This window comes from Bombus vosnesenskii, unplaced genomic scaffold (assembly GCF_011952255.1).
Source record: "Bombus vosnesenskii isolate JDL3184/JDL3185 unplaced genomic scaffold, Bvos_JDL3184-5_v1.1 scf7180000013272, whole genome shotgun sequence".
Lineage (NCBI taxonomy): Eukaryota > Metazoa > Arthropoda > Insecta > Hymenoptera > Apidae > Bombus > Bombus vosnesenskii.
Window position 1 is genome coordinate 1,376,740 of NW_022882930.1, and position 23,849 is coordinate 1,400,588.

The 23,849-nt window shown below is 34.9% G+C and overlaps 1 protein-coding gene across 10 annotated transcripts in view; it reads right to left on the reverse strand.

Moving 5' to 3' along the window:
• LOC117231243 (collagen alpha-1(XVIII) chain) overlaps positions 1-23,849 on the reverse strand; it is a 344,917-nt gene that overhangs the window by 42,884 nt on the left and 278,184 nt on the right. For 9 of the 10 annotated variants that reach the window (XM_033489490.1, XM_033489491.1, XM_033489489.1 and 6 more), the window contains exon 5: positions 23,310-23,381. The exons of the other annotated variant lie outside the window; for it this stretch is intronic. In XM_033489490.1, the coding sequence (XP_033345381.1) occupies positions 23,310-23,381 (72 nt within the window). The remainder of the gene's footprint in view (positions 1-23,309; positions 23,382-23,849) is intronic. 10 annotated transcript variants of the gene reach the window in all.

Sequence of the window (23,849 nt, forward strand, 5' to 3'; positions counted from 1 at the left end):
ATTGTCACAGAAATTCGCTCTATTAAGGCAAGATCTTCTTGGCTTCTCATTAAGATCCCGGAAATTCCATTTACTTCCCTTGCATCTAAATTTCCATGAAAATGCGTTCATGCCAAGAAAACTCCGGTTATAAAACAGAATTAATTTAACTGCAAATTTCAGCTGAAATGATTTAACAATGATTATAATGGATGAATGAAGAATTATGTAATTATCTATATGAACCAACAAACAAGTAAACATAAAATTATTAATTCAGCTACGATGTTCGCTGAACCATTATTTAATCCATTTGTTTTTCATTCGTATTCTACCGTATTCGATAAAAACTAGGATGAAGAATTTTTCCACGAATTTTATCCTCCTTGATTTATACAATTTATATAAATGATAAAGAGTTCTACAAAGACGTAGAATGCGGTTTATACTCTGACGATGCAATTAAGTGAACGCATGTTTTTCAAACGATTAACTATGGTAAGATCGAGCGGAGCATCTTTAAGTCACGTTTTCATCGCTCTAACCAAAGTCGCAGAACACATTTGAAACCTTTAAAAGGGGGCCAAAGGTAGTATCATCGTCTCTAAAATGAATATTCAGCGCACGTGTTCGTTGATTACTCCGAGTAGCGTATCGCACGTGCGAAAACGCGGCTTTACGCCCGTTTAAAATATTACAGTAACCGCGACAAGGAACTGAAAGGACCCTTTTGTAATATAAAGACGCGTACCATTTTACACCATTCGTAATTATTTCTCAGCGATCAAAGAGGCTATAAAAATCAATTACTTTTTATGTTACAAATAAAATTTTTATAAAATCCATAGCCTAAAGGTAGACGTTAACCGAGGGAAATGTTTCTTTTTTAATTTCGAAGAGAATTGTTCTAACGAAAATCCCGTGGTCTCCCGCGGGAGCTTGCGAGTGGAGAATAATAGAATCATTTCGAATGGTGTATTAAGAGGATAGAAATGAAAAGCACGGTGGGACGAATATGCATACGTAGCGTCGATAACGACATCGTTATAAAATTTGTTAATAACAACGGTACGCGATATTACATAGAACATGAATGGATTTAAACGCGCGATTATACCGAAACGCGTGACACAGATTTCACGAAATGGTAAAATCACTTCCCAAAATCGACCACTTTGCGTACGAATATCGGTATTTTAACTATTCGTTCGCTATTTCTTAAGAAAACAATTTAATATAGGAATTTATGTAAACTAGATATGACGTTTGATAAAAGTTTCAATTTTTCGAATCTAATAATATTTCAATTATATTTTTATTCGCATTAGATTTTCCACGTACCTAGAAAATTCACTGTGCTAATTTCTAGAAGTAATCGACATCGTGTAATTAAAGGATAAACGCGCACGCATGCGGTACAGGAATATATAAAATTAAGAGAAATTATTTTCTTTCATATCATGGTACTTCGTAAACCATCATGATCATCCTGTAGATACGGCGCTTAATACAATCTCTGGATGTATTCGTTTACCGAATACGCTAAAAAGAGAGTTAATGAAAAATCGATTCTCTTGTCTCATGCAGTTTTGATTTGGATACTTAAAGAAGTTAGCTCGGCTAATAAATTCAATTTCTTGCTCGTGTAACATGGAACTTTAATAGTAAGCAAATACATTACCGTGTTGAATTTTCATATCAACATCGGATTTGACAGGAAATTACGGAAGAGTATTTAAAGCCGCATAAGAAAACGTTACAACGCATGATATTAAAAAAGTTTCTGAACATAAATTAAAAGGGCTAATAAATTTATATACTTCCTTCGTAATTAGACTTAAAAGCAGATTCTCCGGGAATTTTTTCATTAAAGTTATACATTATACGAGCTGGTATATTTAAATCATTATACTGAATAATCAACATCATAATAGATAAATGCAATTACTATTATTTTTTATCGTAAAATTACATCTTTTAACCAATTTACAAGATATTATCGAAATAACGTAGTATTTTATTATTGTACTTTAAAAATAATTTTTCTTAGAAATTCTATATCTCATTACCATTCTGCATTATATTTTATATTGTTTTACATTATTTGAATGTTATATAAAATGCGCATAAGATTAAAATTTATTCTTTTGCAATAATATTTAACAAACACTAAATAGAAAGGCAAACTGAAAAATCGACTCGTTCGTCTAACCTGGTGCCACTGTGGAACGCCATAACTTTCGTGATATATGGCTATCGCAGGTTATTCTCGGTGGTGTATCTTGAATTATCATCGTTCCTCAGCAATTTCAGAAGCGTGCACGTGTACATTGTACATGCGACTACGTTTGCTATCGTATTTACGGGTCTTCAATAGCATCAAATTTTTACAATTGTCCCGCTAGCAAGAATGTTCATGCGAAATCATCACGTTCGGTCGCATTTTGTAGCATCATACGTATCAATTTTCGTTTCTGCATTATCTTCTGTTGTGTTTCCATGTAGACAATTTCAGCGGAATCGTGTCTGCTCGATATATATTAGTTTAATACTTGCTCCGCTTGAAAATGCGTCTAAATCAATTTAAATATAGTATCGAATTACAAATATCCGGTTAAATTGCATACTTTCTGCGATACTCGGTGCTCATGACGCACATTAATTCGTATAAATCTTACGAAACACGATTCTACTATAGTTTCATAATTTTAAACTGGTAAAAGGAATTGCTAGGAACACAGTACAGTAGAAATCTAGTTTTAATTGCTTCTCATTACGTGTATATACAATAAATGATGTTTCGCAAATTTCAATGCGTAATTTACATTAATCGTTCTATAATTCAAGTGTTTTAATTAATTTCGAAATCAATCCTACGTATTTAACTAAACTGACCTTTCAGTATATTGATTAATTTCAAATTAAATTGTATTAACCTTTCTGTAATTCGGCGTTGTATCAACCTTTCTACAATTATCTCTCTAAGTTTTCTATAGTTTTTAATAAGATTTATATTCCAATATTCACAGTTAATAAAAAGTAAAAAAAAAAAGAAAAAAAAAGAAAAGATTGGAAGTTGAAGAAAAATTCTATATACGGACGTTATAAATATAGCTGACAGACTACGAATGTTTACGCAAGTTCATATTTTTCTGAAAGCAATTAAAAAATACATACAATTGAATATATTTAATGACACGGACGTATGCTACGGTATAGTATACTAAGTTCCGACTGTAAGAATACTTTTGCCTCTCACTGTAAATTATACGGTTTATAACCGAATTTATAACCGTATAATAAGATACAAATGAATAAGAAATAAAGGACTATACTAAATAAATTGCCTTGCTAGATGAGTTTGAAAAGCATTTCGTCGTTAGAATGGAACTGCAGCTTTTCAGAGTTATCTTGGCTGCGATCCGGTTTATCTGATCGCGAGTCGCGTTAAACGAAACTCCGCTATTTTTCCGTTCACCGGCACTTGAATCGTCGTCGGGATAATTTCTGGATTAAACGACGGAATTGCTCTAAGAGGATAGAAGACTGAGCCACGCGACATTATACATCGTTACAGCGTAGTTGCTCCTCTCCGGATAGGATCCTTTGCGAGAGTGAGCCATTGTTATAACGAACGATCGTTAGACCGAGAAAGGAGTTAAGCTCGAATTAAAAGCACGACATTAGTAACTTCTACCTTATTACTATTTTACCAGAGACAACGATCACTCGTACGATGAATAATTTATAAGACGCGTTATTATACAGCGGACATTCTAAATTCTAAATTTATGTTCTGCAAACGTATTGAAAATCTCGAGCAATTTATATAAGACTCTCTGCTCCAGAGCAGCCATTAATTATAGATATTAAGGGAAAAGCACAAAGCGGTGATTGTTTATGTGAAACTGACTGTGCATCGATTATACCAAATTTGAGCGAAACGTTGTAATGTTACGTAACTAATATCGTCACACAGAGTTCTGTCATTTCCAGTTTTGAATTCGTGACATTCTTGAAATTCCACGAAGTAGCGTAATACGAATTCATTTTGAGCTTGCTAAACGAATTTAGGTTAATTTAACCGACGATAGATGAGGCTAGAATGAAATTTAGAAAATGTATTGTTAGTTTCATATACTCGTGCCAATTTTATTTCTTGTTTTTTTTAAACAACAGAATTTGACTTTGTGTAAATTAACCAGCTGGTAGAACGACGGTATAATTTTCTAGATCTTTAACTGGCCTTTAATTAATTCATTATAAGTTACGACTAATTTTCTAAATTAACGCCGGGCTTGTCTATGAGCTATAATTTACTAACAACTGATTGCATAGCGATCACTCAGAATTCATTAATATTCCATCGTCGTGTAATAAATTACGACCTAGTGATAAACTATGCATCACTAATAAACGAAATATAGGAGATACTTGTAGTGCACCGTTGAACCACTGCGTGTTAATGATCTATAGTTTATTTCTAAGTATATATAAATTATTTTTAATATATATATATAATACATTATGATTATTAACTGTAATTAGCTAATCATTCACGATCTATCAAGTGATTATATAAACATAAATTATTAAGTATTAAATTGTACGATTCATTAGATAATAGTTTTATAAATTTCTTGCTGACTATATAACATTTAGGCACATAGATAATTTTACTGATAAATGTCACGACCTATAAATAAACAATAATATACTAGATAGAAAGATTAATCAACATTTCGTCTATGTTTCGCAATCTATCGACGATTCGATGGTTTTATGATGACAATAATAAATCACGACGTATCGATGCACATGTATACTTCGTCCTGAAATGACGACTTATTATAGGAATTCGATTTATTAAATAATCATGCTCGTTAGTGAATTATGTTTCTCTAATAAGTCATGGAACAAAAGTAATTAAGACTTCAGCTTGCTATTTATTTATTAATATGATCTTGCAATGTATCTAATGTTGTACTATAATACTATATCGTTCGATGAATAGCTGAACTATAGGAATTAATTGTTCACGAGCAAATTGTTGACAAACTCTGTTGCGATAATTTATCGATAAATCGTTTGTTATCGACAAGATACTGCACGTAAATTGGAAGTTGTTAGGATTTAAATAGAATGTTTAAGAATTATGATCAATGATTTTCAAATGACTAAAATCGACAACTTGCAAGTCATATTGTACGATTAATTGTCGTTAAAAGGCCATTGATAAATGACTTACTTCGTAAATTCAATCACTGATAAATGATGGTGAAATTATTCAAGCCAAAAGACAGTAGACGCCATTCTCTTCTTTTTTTTCCGAAAGAACCGATATGACCGCGTATTCTTTTCTGTTGGATGAAATTCTATGAAATTTCTCCTTTGAAAAATGTACGCTTTTAGTGGAAAGGTTTCAGCGGTAACTGCATAATTAGAAGTAGACCATCGACAGTCGAATATGGGGCACGAGGAAATTCGAATTAGGAACAATGTACTTATCACGTGTTTTAAAAGAAGCGGCAACTTATTTGAATGAAATCTTCTTATCGTTTAAACGATTCAACGTCTCCATTGAAATGTTTTTCTGAAAATTATTCCATATGAATGATAATATTCCGAATAATTGAAAACTTCTTTTTAGCGCGTTTCCCGTCATTGTGACAACAGGATGAAATATGTATTCGTGTTAATCGTATAATAGATATTATTCATGTGTACGGATATTTTAAACCGAAATTAACAACATATAAAATAACAACAGATAAAATGACAATCAATATTCGACATTGACATTTTATAATTTTATCACGTAGTATTCTTATTCAAGATTTCATCGCACGTACAAAATCGTAATTAAACAATTTCTAAATAATCGATACATTATTTTGTCACTGTGCTTGAATAAGAAAATTATGAAATGTTTTGTGAATACAATGCGAAAGTTACAATTTGAAACTTTATATGAACAAGTTCTCAATTGAACCTAACGTAACGTTAAGACGCAATCTGGAATTACGCGATGAGAAGAGGAAATAAGAAACTTTTTTCATCGGATTTTCATAAGTATCTTGGATAAGAATCTTCGATTAAGCAGAAAACTTGAAGTAATTTGGACATCGAATGAATTAGGATACTTGTCTAGGAAACAAAGAGACCGATCGGAATTAATACAACATCGAGAATCATAAAAGGTTCAAGAAGTTTGTGTAATGATCGTCGTTACACTCCAAAGGCCACAGAATGCTTTCTCTCGTCTTTTTTTTCTCTGGAACCTCTCTCTCTCTCTCTCTTTCTCTCTCCCCCTCTTATGCTCTACGATCTCTTTCTTGTTCTTTTTCTCTTTCATCTTCGAGAACGTATTTAACGTCCCATGAAATTAAAACCCTCGACACCTTCGGGGGAACAAGAAGCGTGAACTTTCCTCTTCCTCCTCTTCACGACTATGACTTTCAACGAACCCTTTTGTTTGATCGTTCGTGCCATTTTATTTCTCGAATAATTCAAAAGTCGACGGGAGTCCCCTCGATATTGGAATTTCGTGTAAATAAAGGCAATAATTGATATTCAAGTAACGTAATCTCGTAAGTAGGATGATTAGTTTATCATCTTTCTGTTTTATTCAATTTCAATGTTGAATTTTAAGCGGATCTTTGAGGAATTGTTGGTATCTTACTTTATATAGAAATTGTGATTGAATAGAAGCAATTAAATACTGACCTTTTTCGTACGTAAAGAGAGGATCCTCTGTACAATAAATCACGGGAAAAGCACTGTTTCAGTGACATACTTTTGGTCATAAAAATTCCATGTAACGAAGTTACAATATCTAATATAAAACCGTCTGATATAAATTCCAAGGAGCTAAAAGAATCTATAGTACCTCCTTGTCATTACACTTGCCTAGAAATTCGCGTTTTAGTACAATACGTCAATCCAAATTTTTAATAAACGAAAATTTTCCTTTAGAAATTCCCTTTTAGGGCGGAAGATGTACGCTAGAATAAAAAAAAACACGCGTTTTCCATAATTAATTTCTCGATCAATAATATCCATACGTTATTAAACACGTTATAATTTTTCATTTCGGATGCAAACCAGTCAACGAGGTTTCATCTCGCAAGCTTAAAAACGCTTTCAACTCGTGGCAAAATGTACGAGGCTGCTCTTTATCGAACTAGAAATAAGTATCGTTATCGCAAATTGCAACGAGAGAAACGATCCTCGTGAAATTATTAAAGGCATTCTTCAAAATCCATTCTGAAAATCAACAGAGCAATGGTTAATCGCACAAAGGATTGCAAAGAATTTTCATTGTACGCGATAATTCGAACGCAACGTTCCACTAATTCGATTAATTACAAAGTCGAGGATAAATGGAGGGAAAAGAATGGGAGAATGTACCGTAAATTCGTTGTATTTTTAGACGAAATAGCCCTAATTCGATACAAGCACCGATGTGAAAGAAATATACATAGAGAGAAAGAGATAGGAAAGGAAAATATCATAGATCGGTTTAAAAGGCGAATCACGTATGAGAAAGATACATATGAATTTCGTGCCGCCACATGGTGGCATGTGGGTTGAATGAGGTTAATATCGTTCTACCCCGTGACCAATTTAAATGTTACCTACGTGCATCATAATACAATTTCGCGCTCTTCTTCTTCTTCTTCTTCTTCTTCTTCTTCTTCTTCTTCTTCTTCTTCTTCTTCTTCTTCTTCTCCATCTTTGTTTTTTTTTGCGTATTTCTGTCATGTGATTCATATCACGGTTCAATTTATCGGCTATTAGAAGACTCCTGTCGGGTCGTTTATACAGAGGTCGTTATTGTTCTGAAATTGTACTTTATTCTATTTGTTATTCTATTTTTAACGTAGAGTTCCGTGTTGTGCTTGACATGTTCATTGCTGATTGCATCTCCATTAAAAACGTACTAGTAATTTTTATCCGTTACTCTTTGTAATTTAATGTTCCGTTTTCTACTTGACGCGTTTATTGTTTATCGTCCATTGGGAATGTATTAAATTAACACCGATAAATAATTTTCAAAACTATTTCTATATTACGATTTACGTAAATCATTGTGAACTCTTCTTTAAAATAGTACGACTTTTAATTCGCTTATCCTTATTCTATACATATATATATATATAATACCGTAAGTTTTTAATTTATAGAAATTACGTATGTTCATTAATCAAAGAGGAATATTTCTCAATAAAATATCATGTTGCACTCATATAATATCATAAATCGTAGTTGTACTTGTTTCGAGTTGCTAAAGAGCACAATGCATACTTCGCGAAGACGTATTTCACGAGAAACTGCAGTTGCTATTAAAATAATTTCAGTTGAAATGAATTAATCTCCTTCGCGAGATTTATGTGACATTCCCTACGAAACCGTATATAGAGAACATAATAATTTTAATTTTTACGGGGTAGAAGAGAGGATAAAGGGTAAAAGAGGGAGGGAAGGAGGGGGGGGGGGGGGGAACAACTGCATTTTAATAGCGATTCATTCGTCTTAATTTCAAATTAGTTCTACTTTTTGCTGCTGCGTTTGGATTTATATGGATCCGGTAAAAATGGCACGCTTAATTTTTTATAGATGAAAATTTATACCCACCCCTTGCAATAAAATAATTTGATAAAATATCGTATATTTCGTTATCTTTGATTGTTTGAAAATTAAGCGCGTCGAGCATAGCAGGAAGAAGTAATGAAAAATTTAGCAAATCTTGGAAAAAGCTTTCGTTTTCAAGAATATTATCCTATTATCGCTACACTATTAGTTCATCTAATAAGATATTGAAATAGTTAAATTTTGAATTTGAATAATAATGATAATGTAAAAATAGATCTTTGATAGATCCTTTGGTTTTGTATTCGTTCAATGAAAGATTTCATGTAACTAGTAATTTATTAATTTTCGTTCGTTCAAAAGCGATCAATAGGGCGTTAAAAGTCTTTATTACAGCTATAATTCATAGGAAAGTTAAGAGAAGGATTTCAAGTTTATTCTAAAATGCAGTTTATAGCTTATATAAAACACGGGTCGAAGCAGTTTCGAGTTGCTTTTAGTATTTTCAATTTCATTAAGCTTTTCTATATTCGTATTTACTACTTACGAAATTTACTGTTTAATCTTCTCAGTTAATCTCCTACCACTTGATTAACTTTATTAAAAATTGTTGTTCCGTTATCGACCATAAAGAATAAAGATAAAGTATAACGCTTGATTATGATGATTCAAGTCCGTAAATTATTTGTAAGTGAAATTCGTATCACTAATCAGTGTCCAATATTCACTGACTCATATAATAGCTAGCAAGTTCGATATATCGCTTTACGACGTACAACGAATCGATGAGCTTGCAGTTTCGGCGAAAGCGGGCGCAACATAGATTTATATGCATCATGAACTAATGGCAGGGAAGATGTTCCAAGACTAATTACGTAAGAAGCTATACGGCTAGAATATCGAGTTAAGGAAGCATTAGAGGTTATAACGTTAACATTTTTCCAGAGCAAAAGCAGCGGAGAAAGAGTAATTTCATATGTGTACAGTATAAGCCATAAATCGAATAATTTCAATTATAATGGACAAATATTTTATGATGTATATTACAGGAAAGAAACGTAGAAGAACTTGTAAAGCGCTGTATTATATACCATTATACTATAGTAAGAGATAAGTTGAAAGTTAGAATTCCTGTTAGTCAGTTCCACTGAAATCACTCGGCTTTTCCATCACCGAGGAGGCAAAATTACCATCTAAAAGCAAGCAAACTTACATCACCTTATCAAATTAAACAAGGAAGAGACACATTCACGTTTTCAATTTCGTACTCGCGAATCGAGTTTCACGAACGCAATCATTCGGTCTCTTAGCAACGAAGCAAATCGGTTTTTTCTATAGAACAATGACGATCATTATGGACAAAACAATGGAATATATTTTCACCGTAAAATCTGACGCTGCTTCGCCACTCCAGGTTGAACCTGGAATTTCATAAACACGCTCCGCAGTTCTCAACTAATAACGAAATCTCGCCTACTTCGTGTTGATCATCCCTCGATTCGTGGTAGCCTGGACGAAGCGAAACGGAATAAAAGCTAGCTGCAACCTGAAACTCGAGCATATCTCGCGTACAATACCACAATCTCGACGAACCTCGTCGATTTGCTCTTGTTTCCGTCGTTGGTCCCTGGCCACTGGCCACTCACCGAACCGCTCAATTTTCACGCCTTCGCCATGAGATATCGATCGATCCTTTCCTAACGATCTTCTGTAACGTTCAGCTTCTCTTCTTCTCCCTCTTCTCCTTCTTCTGCTTCGTCTTCTTTCTTTCTTTTTCTTTTCTTCCTTTTTTTTTTTTGGCCAGGATTCATCGTCCAGCCGAATTACTAGGTTCAAGTTTAAATTTGAATTATCGTTATTAGTATGAATTTTCATGAACATCTCTCGCCTCTGCGGCGATAGAACGCCTCTGGTGTGGTTCGTAGGAGCAACGGGCCTGGTCTGGCTCTTGGTACGCCTTTTTTTCGACCAGTCTCTCGTAATAGCATTGCGGTGAAATAAAATTTCCTAGATCCTCCGGTCGACGTTATTCATATTCCGGCGTACGTAACACTGGGAACGAGTCGCCGCCGGAAAGAAGAGAACCCTCCACTGTCGTGTTTTCCCCGTATCTTACTTTTGCACGATTTTTTTTTTTTACGATCGAACGAAATTTTAAGTTTCTGGGATAGGATAATGGAAACTTTAGGGTGAGACGGTGTTTGGAATGGTTTCTCGTGGAGTTTTTATATCTGAGGGAGGAAAATGGTACTAGTATCATATATATACACGTATAAGTATCGATAGTAACAGTATCACCATTTTATTATTGTGCTTTACCGTATCGCGTTGTATCAGCGTCAAATCCTTTATTCCATTTAATCGTTACTTTCTGAACGCCGAATGAAAGCAAACGATCGTTGCGAATTACAATCTTTACCTCTTGTATGCGAACAAAATTATAATAATAGTTCCAAAGATATTTGTATTTTAATATTAGTTACTATATTCTATCGAACAAATACTTTTGTTAATATAATTCACAATTCACGAGTTTCACGTTTAATTTTTTTCACACAATTTCGAGGCTTTTACGCGTTTGATCTAATCGAGCTAGTATTGCATAGAACGATGTTTTGAAAAATTAAGAAATTAAGAATGTGCAATTTCATGTAAAATATTTCTACAAGTTCGACTTATTTCGTCGTAACAAATTCCTGCGCCGGTAAATTTTATCGCAGTTTCATTCGCGTATCGTATCTAACGCTGCGCAATGTGCATGACATACAAAAAGAAAAAAAAGAACAATGTCATTTCGAACAGCACGAAGTAAAATATTTTTCCACGAGGTATTCGATACGCGACATTTCGTGATGGACATTTTATCCACAAACCGAGGTCCACGGAAAATTCCTGTCTCTCGTTATAACGCAATATTCAATTGATTTGTCGGTGAATGACAACAGAAGATGGTTTAATCAATTGTACGAAAGGCATCAAAGTTCGTAAAAATAAGAAAAAACAGCACAAAGGTATCGCGTATCTCTTTGTATACATATATGTTTTGTTTATAATTTTATTTTAATTATTTGCGATGTTATGATCTCTTGCAATCCAATCTTTCTCGATGTTTTCAGTACTCTCGATATTAAAAAATTTAGAAAACATATCGATTTAGCTTGCCAGACAGGATGTAGCTTTCATAGAAAATGTCAAGCTGAAAGCAAGTGGATGTTCGGGAATATTTTATTCGATGTTTCATCTATGCGGTTCAGGATTTTTTGTTCAAATTACGCCACCATCGTGCCACAGTAGCAGAGATATTTCGTTCGGTTAGTTGCGTAGAATTTAATAAATCAGTATTTTTTTCAACCGGATGTATTATTTTGTCACAGAGAAATATATAGGATATCAAGCGAGGATTTGTTCACTTTGGTTGAGTCAGCCCGTTGAGAGATTTGATGGACGTAAAATACAAAAAAAAAAAAAGAACAGTTTTCCAGTTGGATTTACACAACATAGAGTACATTCGAATAATCTGTTTGCCTCTTGCTTTCATTTTTGTTCTGTTAAAAACTGTATCGTGCGTAAGTGTCGTGTATGTATCGCGTTTCTCTGCGAAATTATTTAATAATCGCGATTCAATTTGTAATTACGTATATTTGAAGTTATTTAATCGTGTTAGACTAGATATAAATACGTACGTATACAGAGTGTTTCGCTTAACTGTTGTAGAAACGACGAAACGTCTCTCGAGGAATCAAAAATTGTTTTTACAAAAGTTGCGTGGTATGGGGGGTGGGGACATTAGGCGGTGCAAATAATTTTTTTGTAAAATACGTTTTCTCGTAGCTGTAGTAATTGGGGGAGATATTAAAGTTAAGTTAATTTTTTTTAAATGGAAATCCTACATGTTTTTATTCCTAATATAGTAGCGTTTCTTTGAGACGAATGCAACAACCTACCACATAATATCATTCCATGGAGTAGAATGTCGTAAATTAGAGTACAGTAAATTAGAACCAAAGATCAACGTCAATCGGTGATTGAATCCAACGTGACTGCATTGCCTAATGTCATCGAATGACGTCGAATATATGTATAATATTTATATATAATATGAAGACTATAGAGAATAAATATATGACAGGTAACATTTTTTATCTTCTTTTAGGAAAAACATTTTTACTTTCAGTACGTCAAAATTATCTTCCCAATCTTGGAACGCCATCACACATATATTTTTGTTATGTGCGGTCGAATATTTTGAAACTATCGACTGTCACAAAGTTAGTCATGCTGCAGTTTTTATGCGAATGTGTAATTTTCGACTATTTTTAAGCAGTTTGTATATCGCACCTACCAAAAGTCTCCATTTCAACTGTCAAGTTAAAATACGTGTTTAGACACCAAATAAGATTAAAATTGGAAAAACATATTTATTATTCAGACGCGATCTTATAAATATATAATTCCTTAGATGTAGATATCTTCGTTAGAGCAATTTGTCACAGACGAATACTAATTTTTGAACCGAAATCTCCGAGAGAAAGCTTACACACATATATACGCAATGTGTGTATGGAGAAACGTACGAAAAAGTTATTCCTGCTCTTTGAATTATCACTTATTCATACATATTCGCTTCCGGTGTTATTGAAATTCAAAATTTCGGAATTGAAATATTTTTCTTTCATAACACATCCTGCTTGATATTTTTCGAAAAGTATTCGCGAATTCTTTATTCATAAAATACCTGTTTTATTACTCTATAATTTCTCGGAGGATATTCAGTTTTTCAAGAACTTGATGTTTGGCTATCATTAGTTTCAAAGGGTACGCGTAAAAGTTTGCGAGCGAAAGATTCCAGAATAGAAAGTTCAACGTCGTAAAATTAGCTCCGAGACTCTATAACAATTTTATGCAAGTCCATGGTCCAGAACGCAGATCGATATTTGATAAAACGGAATTGTCGTTATAGCAGTATAGATGCGTAAATGTACAAATATTCGTAATTCGATTATAATTCGTAACGTAACACTTACAGTTAGAATCGCAACGTCGTCGTGATCGCCTACTACTCCCGGTGCAGTTCCACGTCGTGCACGAGCTGCGAGCGCATTTATGCTCTCGTGTCTAGCGTCGTCAGAAGTCTTGCAAGGCTTCGCAAGTACGACAACTCGGTCACAATCGTAACTTTTCCCTTTTCGTTCCCCGTTCGTCTCTTTCCACCTATTCTATCTTTCCTTTCCTTACGTTTCATCATTTTCACCCTCCATTCCCTTGCTTTTACCTCATTTCACTGGTTTTCTTTTTCTAATCCCTGTCTAAACTTATTTGATCTCTTCTCTTTCACCACCACACTTGACTTTTTTTTCGTGGCTTTTCACCCTTTAGACGATCACTTGCGCAGAGCAGCTACTAAGAGACCAGAAGGAAACCCGTAAACCGTGAAAGTCGAGGGGAAACGATCTCGAGGACGGGGAGAAATGAAGCTGAAAATGCGGGTGCGATGAGGAGCTCGTTGTTGCCTGAAAAATTCCACCTTTGCTTCCGGTTATGAATTATCCGCGCATCGATCACGCCAGTTATGATAATATTCCATGAAGATGAAATTCTTTTCCGCGTCAAATGAAATGAAAATAATTAAACAGAAGGAGAAAGTTATTTACTAGATCCGTATATATCAGAATTGGACTGCGTTTTCATAATTTTTCCATTTTCTCTGATCCATTGTGTATCAAGGAATCAAATAAGATAAGATAAATAAGATAAAAATAAAATAAGATAAGGAATCGGATAAGAGCGAGGCAAACATAAGATTATCGAACGATTTGCAAAATAATTTACCTATCGATCTATCGAGATACAAGAATCTTTCTTTTACAGTAATAGATATTTATAGAAAATCAGGAACACGGAAGAATTTTTAAACGATTTATCGAAAATATCGTAGCTTATCGTAATGATATAAGCATATACTGTTTTCGTTATCGATTCGTTTAGGGCGTCACAATTTCTGTACTTGCCACGTTATACCGCTTTGCGTCTAAAATCTACTATCCTCGACGGATATTTCTTTCGGTGGGAATCGACGGATCAAGCTATCGGGATTGTCATCCCGCGGATCTTCGCGCGAAAACGAATGAGTTACAACGCGAAAAACGTGACGTTAACGCGAACTGGATAAAGCGCGTTATCTCCCTCCCTCAATGGCATTCGAATGAATATGAATGGATAGATTCAAAGCGTCGATTCTACAGGGTGGTAATAATAGAACCGCGGATGAACACTTTAAAAAAATTTGATAAAGTGCACAGTATTTTGTGATTCGCTTTGATGACGAAAGGATTAACTGTTTTTGGTTTGGAATTTAATCGGGTGTATAAGCTATGTGCATTTATCTATAGTTTTGTTCGAATCTCTCTTGTATCACATTGTGAAAGGCGTAATATTTCAGGTAGAACGAGGCAGCGTCAATGTCTTCTTTTCCCTGTTCGATCGTGAACGGATGATTGATATCGAGTGAATCGAGTGACAACCAAGCATTGATTACTCGTACTACACGTATTACTAATATTTCCAACAGATGTTGCTTCTGTAACATAGCGCAATATTTGCCACTAGAAGCCAGAAAAGAATAGAACGTAATAATTTTAGATAGGTTCGATCGTCACGCAAAAGCAATTCCGCTATTTGATGTTTGAACATAGTTACTTTATTATCTCACCCTGTATGATTATTAAACGAAATTAATAACGATCATTAAAAAATTAGAAACGACCGAATTTCGCTTAAAATTTGAACACGACTGTTCGATTTATTCTTTCAATTGAAGCGAATACTCGGCAAAAGTGTATGCACCAAATTGCTAAAAGCGATGCTTGTCCTTTGTTTCTTGCACGCGTTGTAACTTTGTCTTGTCTTGCACTTTACACGAGTGAATTTTCCAATACTTTTCCGTGGTGCAAATGTGACGCATAACATGCAGACGAATACAGATGCATACAAATGTACACAAATGCCCCGTTAAACAGCGAAGTTTTACGTGATCGAGCATAGCAACGTCTCTTTAAAAAAAGGTTGATGGACTATCGGAAACGATTGTTTATCATTCCAATTTTCATCGTTCGCATTCGCTCGCGGGCTTGATTATTCACGGTCCGATTATCGAGATTTTCCAAACGCTGCTCTCCGAGTACTAGTCCGGGGAAAAAGTAGTTTAAGTGCCAACATACGCCTCCATTCTGTGCGCATCGATCACGCAGCTCGTTTTAAATTAAAACACAATTTCGCAGTTCCTTTTTTCACAATCGTTGCATTTTCCATTTCTCTATTCTGTTTCATTGTAATTGAAATGGAAAACGATTGTACGTATACGCTGTCGTATAGATAATATATTAGACTGTGATATACACACAATTCGTTTGTTGTAAGAACTACACAACCAGGAGAAGTGGATTTTTCAGAAAATTGATTGAAAAAATTGGAAAATTTTATCGAACGTCGATTTATACCTTTTTTATTCAAACGAATCTTTTGTTTGAAATAATATTGGAAATTGTTTGGTATTCTGTCTGCAAAGGTATAATTCCAGCTATTATCGTAGAATATTAATATAGTTTTCGGAGAAGTCGAGCTCTGAATCTTCTTCTAACGTCATCAGTGTCCAAAATGCGGAACGATGAAAGATTTTCTAAAATCCACGTATCATCCGTTTCAATCCTGTAATAAATTTCTGATCAAAAGTATTCTACACTTGGTCCTAATTTTTAACCTCACACATCTGTATTTTTCTCACTATCATTGACATATATTCTTCCAGATTATTTTGTAATTTACTAACGTATTCGCTCGTTGAAATTTTTTTGCGATTAAGATATATGGGAAATTAAACAAAGGTTAAATAATGGTGTCCTTACGAAATGCAATCGTTTAATTAGTTCTAGTTGTGCAAATTTAAACAATGTCTCCGTACAGCTGATTATCGAAGCACGCTGAAATCTCCAGAATCTGAATTCTCCTTTAAATTCATCGAAGCTTCGTTCGAATCGTGTTTTCTCGTAACTCGAATCCGTTCACGGAGATGCTTCGTTGTCGCACCGATATTCGCCAGGTATTTCGCTTAATGGTACATGACTCGTGCAAATATGCCCCATAAAAATCAGGTCTGCGCATTGAATTAGTCGTTTAATCGCAAATACTACAAATTGTGAATTAAAGGTGATATTTAACGATGATTGGATTTTTGTATTTTTCGTTGAACATTTTCTTGTTCACGTCAAATAATATTTAATACGCTAAATTTTAATAAATTTCAATGAGCCACCAGATACGATACTGCTAGATTATATTCTGTCTTTTGATACATAAAACGAAGAACCCATTACTTCCATTATCATATTTAAGACATCGACACGTTTGTATGTGTAACAGAAGAAAACTATTACACGCGATACGATATTCCCCAAGTTTGATGGTGTTCCCTTAATGATCATGTGTCACGATGCCGCTATATATTCAGCCGGGCTCTTTACGTAATCGAGAGGCAAGCTGAGTAAACTTTAGGGCGGATCGCATGATTAACGGGCCGTTTCAAAGGGCACGGATACTTGCAGCTTAGACATCAAATCATAAGTCATAATTTGAGCTACATCAGGGACCTGTAATTAGCGAAGAGTTCGTTTAGCAGATTAACACGGGAACACGATCGTGAAACTTGGTAATCGGACGCCGATTTAAGATACGCTTTTCGGAAGGTTTAATAGATATACTATGATTTTAAAGAACAATAATTCATACCATGATTCATATGAATGAATCGTAAATTTTATGTTATCCGATCATAGAGTAGCTTAGAGATGGGAGGATAAGGAACGATTTAACGTACAAAGAGAAAAGAAATGTAGGAAATCGAAGTGATTTTTATGCAGTACAGGTATAAATGAATCATTCGGGAGACAAATTGAACAATTTTTGAAAAAGTCTTCGGTTTAGCACCGGAATATCCGATCGATGTTTGATTCCTCAGAGAAATCAAACGATCATCAATGGAGTTGATTAGACGTTCACGTGACTCAAATACACGTGAGTTATAGTAGAATTTCTCTCGTACGAACCTGTTTGGAGTTTATACGATATTTCATTGACTTGTACCAATAGTTATTTCCACTGTTTATGATTTTTCGTTCGTGTAATAGGAGTTTGCGTTCAGATAAATGAATTCTTTTGGTAGAATAGACACTCGCGCAACGACTTCGGATCGATCGTCAACTAATGTGACGTTAACAATTTCTTGTAACACGATTTAGCAGTAGCACGCGTTTCTATTTAAAATCGTTCGTATTTCTTATGAAAAATTGATACGATAACTCCTACGATAGGATCGCAACAAATTTCGTCTAATCGGATAAAATCCAGGCTCAAGGTGGATTGGAAAGCGGACAAACGCGGCAACTATTCGAGCAACAAATCTAATAACAGCCGGATAAAAGAAAACCACTCGATATTCCCCGAATGTCGCCATTTTAATTCTGTTCGAGAACCGATTAATTCACCGGCAAACATCGAGTGACCGCCTTTTGTAATTTTACGTTCCTTTTTCCCGTCACGTTTTTCAAACTTTCGCACCGGAGTTTTCCTTTCTTTTCGCACACCACGTCAATCTTTTTCGTTTACCGTTCGACTCCCGCGAGGATCGTCGGGTACACACCGTAGTGAAACCGTTTAATGGAAATCGAATTACTGGAATTAAACTAGAAACAACTCTTGCCACTCCCTTTGGGGACCACTTCGCCAAGAATAATATATAGGTATTTTCTCGATTTCTCGATAGAAAAAAGTTGATCGACGAAGCAAAATCTTTCTTCTTCTCCTCTTTCATTTTTCTTTCTTCCTTCTTCTTTTGTTCTCCTGCTTTTTTCCCAGCGAGAACTTTTAGTCTCGAGTAGTCTCCGCTACTTTACTCTTCTCTCTCCGTCTGACACGAGCAGCTTTCTTTTCGCGTCATCGTCTTGAATGTTCTTTCGACTGCGAGTTTCGTTTCTCTTATCAACTTCATTGCCATGAACCGGTATTAATGAAGCCATCTCGATTTTGCTAACAATTAGCATTAAACGATTGCGAGCTGGATATACGCTTTTCATTCGATTTTTATTTCCGCGCTGATTGTCCTTCTTCGATATTTGTTCCTTTTCGTCTGCTCTTTTTATCGTTTAAGCTATACATCTTTTTATTACACATCGAACACTTTGAAATACTTTGTTCTTTTGTCAAAGGGAAAGGGAAAGTAACGTTCCGTGTCTTCTTAATATTAGTAGAAAATTATTTGATTTTGGTAATAAATATAATTCGATGGCGTAGTAATCAACGATGATATTAACAATTAGCAAATGCTTCTTATCGTTACAAGATTCGCACTAAAATTACCTTTCCTCTTTTCATTCCTCTTTTCGTCTAGAATCTTCTTCACCGTCTACGTCTATACCTTTATGAATAAAATATTTCATTTTCACTGTCCGCAAAGTGGTTCCAATTCGTCATTAAACATGAAATTCCAAAGGGACATAAATCTGCTAAGTTTTCAGTACTTAATTCGACGAATGCTGGAAGATACTGAAGAAATCTCGAATATGTTCGATTAAAAGTGTTACGAAAAAAAAGTCTATTTTAAATGGATATTTTTTCAGTCAGGTCAACGTATGTGAAACTAATTCATTTCGATTAATGGCGAAACGATGCAAGGATTTTTGAGATAAAATTTGATATTCCGTTATTGAATATTTTACTTCTTCTATAAAAGAATATCGCGAATAAATAAATTCCGCGAAATATTATGATCTAGTACGGGAGAAGGTAATTGTCAAAAGAAATCTATAAAATTATAGATACCGAAAGTTATTCGAAATAAGCGACCATTGATATCTCCGCTTCTTTGTCACGAATTTTCTATAATAATATACTCCTTTCATACCTTTTTGAAGCAAAAGTAATCTGCCTGGCGTAATTTAAAATATTTCAGTATAACAGTTGTACAAACAATAATTAAAAGTCTTCGATGTTTCAATGGAAACTGGTAACTGTGTCTGTATGCATTTCAACTGATATTTGTAGTACGCGCGCGGCTCGCGAGTGAAATTGCATCAAAAGCCATCAGAATTTCAGCGACTCGAGTTGGCCTTCTCAACGAGAAAACGGTTACAATTTAACTTCTCCAAAATTACGTGGAATCGTGATAAATCTTCTCCTAAATTACGAGCCAAAGGAAACACGCGTAAACTGTAATCGAGTATAAAATGTATCGATAATGGTAACGATAAAAAAAAGATGACGATTCAATGTAAAATGGAATTAGAACCTTCTTTTTTTTTCTTTAAAATATTTGTCTCGGAGATAAATAATATCATTACAGTGATAGATACGCTACCTATATTGTTGATCAAAATTTTATTTTATTTTTATCTGACAATATTTCTAAGCTAATTGCTGAAAACATTTTCTATACAATTTAAGTTAATAACTAATTAATTGTTCAAATTTCAAACAGTCGATCGCGTTATCGTAATGATACGATAATGAATTCGATTAAATTACATAAAGAATGATCTTCCTCGATTACGGATCAACTATCAATCAATCGTCGATTTACCAGTAAAAACAATTACAGCGCTGTCAGGAAACAAAATTCAGATAAAATTTCACAAAATTCTCCACAGAAGTCCTTCGAACGGTGTTCCGTTTTAACATTTCAACAGTTTCCAAATGCTTCGAAACCTTCAACGGGATAACAGACTGACAAAAAAAGAAAAAAAGAAAAAAATGCTCAGTGTCTAAATTGACAAAGGTAAAACTAGTTTGCACGTTCCTTGGTAAATTCGATAAATACAGCGACAACAGGATATTTCACTTTATCGGTAATTTCCTGTTGCGTCCGATGCAACAATCCTGTTCGCAAATCATGGTGTCGCGTTCGAGCTGTCGTTATTACTTCTTATCAAGCGGATGTGTTAATGTAAACGCGGGCAACCGTGAAAACTGATGGCCGGCGAACGGTCTGAACCAAGCATAAATTCGGAATGACGTTAATTTTACCGTCTGATGCCGGAACGCGGTTATTTCGTGACGTTATAATACGCTGTAACGAGAGTTTCTGAATCAATTATGTCACGCAGACGTCTCTTTCTATTCTCGTGTTCGAGCTGATTAACAGGACTGAGATCTCCAGAATTTCCAAATATTCGATACTGATTGTACATTCGAAATATCGGATAGTTATTCGATTATATCACTAAATGGAAATTCTATGTAAATCTACGTGTATTTTGCCTTATGAAATGATTTCATATCCTAAACGAAGTTTCTTCTTGTTTTACTTACTAAATATTACGAATAGTTTGAATATTCTACTTAACGCCAGAGTATTTTTATCACAGTATTTAACGAACGAATAGATCTATTCTCATAAATACGATAAAAAAGTTTTCATCTCGTTACGCGAAATTTACACCTCATAGTTATGCAAACAGTGCGTAGTTTTCACAAATTATATTTAGCATCAAGGTTAAAAGTCTTAACAAAACCAGAGACTAACGTATCAAGTGTTTCGCCAACTAAAGAATAGATAATCTGTGCCAAAAATAGTATCCAATGAAAACTTCACCTTCCATACTAAAATATAGTTAACTCGTCTTTCGGATAAACAAAAAAGAAAAAAAAAAAAGAAACACATTCGCACAATACCAACGCCGTCGACGGAGACAGAAAAGAAACTCGTCAAACTCGTACAGATTATTGTTCTTGGCATTCTGTGGGACGTTTAAACGGAATACGTAATTCGTGTATCGTGGAACCTGTTTTCGCTTTATTTATTCATTAATTAGCCGATTTATGGCGGCGCATTCGGGCGAAAAAGGCGCGTGTATACGTGTGTTGAACGACGAATCGGCCCGTTTATGACGGATATTATCGCCACCATAAATACCTAGCCGTTTTCGCTGGACGGCCGAATAATTATTTCGCGATACGTGAAACACGTTTCTCTACGAAATCGCGGCTATAATCGGAACGGAATTATCCGCGTGATACCAATCTCCCACTCTTCCTCCGGCATCGAAATTAATTACGATTGAAACGGGGTCGCGTCGCGTCTCGCTTTCGTCATATTTTGATTGAAGATTTCCCGATCGTGTGCCACGCGGCCTGACTGACGTTGACAAATTAAATAAATCGTCGTCGCTCATCCACGCGCGAAGTGTCACTCGCACGCGTCTTTGTTTCGCGAGATTCTCCGCTTTTTGCTCGTGCAAGTAACGCATACGCGAGTATCTACGCGTGGCTGTTCGTTTCGTCAAATTATTTTTATTATTCTGAAACACGGAACCACGTTTACGCAGTTTGTCTTTTTCTCGTCATTTTATTTTTTTTTTTTCAGCTAGGATCCGGTTAGGATTCGCCGTGATTCGCTCGTTAGGCGATCGAGATTGAAGTATCGTAGAATCATCGTGGATGTTTGATGCGCGAGTGATCGGTTGGATTGAGAGTGATTAATTACGATTTTGAAGGATTTATGGAATCGGGACAGCGAGAAAAATAATAATATATGCGTATTTAAATTTTATTATTTTTATTATCTTTTATTATTTATCGACGGTTTTACTATTTAACATTTGCTTTGTTTAGTTTGAATTTTATCGATCGAGGAAGATCCATCGACATTTCGGCTAAACGGTTTGATTTGTTGTTGAAAGACTGGTTGATTTATCGAAGAAATTTTTAGTCTGTGCTTTAAGATCTGACTTGATCGTTCTTGACGCGGATTTTCTTAAAATAATTAATTATCGAATTACTCTGGAACACAGACCGAGTAATAAATTCGTTTCATGTCTCGATCAAGTACGAAAACCGATCGATTTTCTTCGAAGATTTATCGAGAATCGAAGCGTCGGAGATCAAGATGATTGAGTCGACTATACCTCGTCCCTGTGCCACCTGTGTATACGCACATCGATAGCGGCATTATTCCCGGAGAATGCTCGTGCCGCTTCATAAATCGCTCGATTTATCGTTGCTGACTCACCGGGTTCCATTCGCGGTGCATCGCTACCCCTTGGGGCTATCCTGTTGGACCCCGATGACCTACGGCCTATGGGATACTTGGACAATTTTCTTGGACCTCTGACGAGCTTTTTCTTTCCCCCTTTTTGTTTTAGTTCCAACGGTAATTATTTTAGCGGGGATACTGTTTTTCTAACGAATCGTATCTCGGCGAAAGTACGTCATTGCGAGAAATTGTTAAAGTCGCACGAAGAGACTTTCCATTTTTTATTTTACTCTTTTTCGTTCATCCGTTTCTCAATTCAAAAGTTGAGTAACTTTATAATACGAACGTGACAAGATTCTTTGGATAAGCAAAGGTATGGAATTAAAGATCGAAGAAAGTTCAGAGAAGGCTAAATCTATATCCAATATTATAAAATTACAAATGAAACCTGATCAAATGAAGTTGGAAAAACGTAAAAGGAGGCATGAGAAAGCAAATATTAATGAATGTAATATAGAAAAGAACATTTCCGTATAAAGTTCATAATTCTAACGGAACGAAAGATTTCTTTAATTTGTTATCGACGAATTTCTTTCTCAGACCTCCAGCAGTTACAGATATTTCTAACTAAACATAGACACAATCCAAAATTCTACCGTACGTTAACATTAAAGAAACAGAATTCAACTATCGATATTATTAAAATTGCATGTGTACTCACGTTGAAGTCGGCCGTGCATCTTACCAAATCCGCTGGATGTCCGGAATAGAGCTTCAAGGATTGCAGTAGACCCTTTAAATAAACAATCAGGAAATAGTAGACGATTGCACGGCACACATGATTCGTCATGTCTCTTTTCGAACCTCGTCCGCTCCTCCTTCTCGCTGTTCACGACGAAACGCTATGGTCACAGTTCTCGACGATTACACTTTTTGACGTAAAAGTCACTTCTTTTAAATAAACACGAAAAATCGACCCGAGTTTTTTTGACAACTTTATATCTTATCTATACGTACGTTTTCGACATAAAACAGCAGAGTACTTTGCTCTATAAAACGTTAATAATTCACGAGGTTTAAATAAGTATCGCTTCTTCTGTCAGAATAATCTTGTCGTTTATTTATAAAGCGCTAGTAATTGTAAAATCAGAAATTACTGCACGTTTTCGAGGATAAATCATGCCTCGAATATAATAATAGAGTGTATGAAAAATTTTTTTTAAAGAAAAAGTTGTACACAGCTAATATTAAAGAAGTTGTA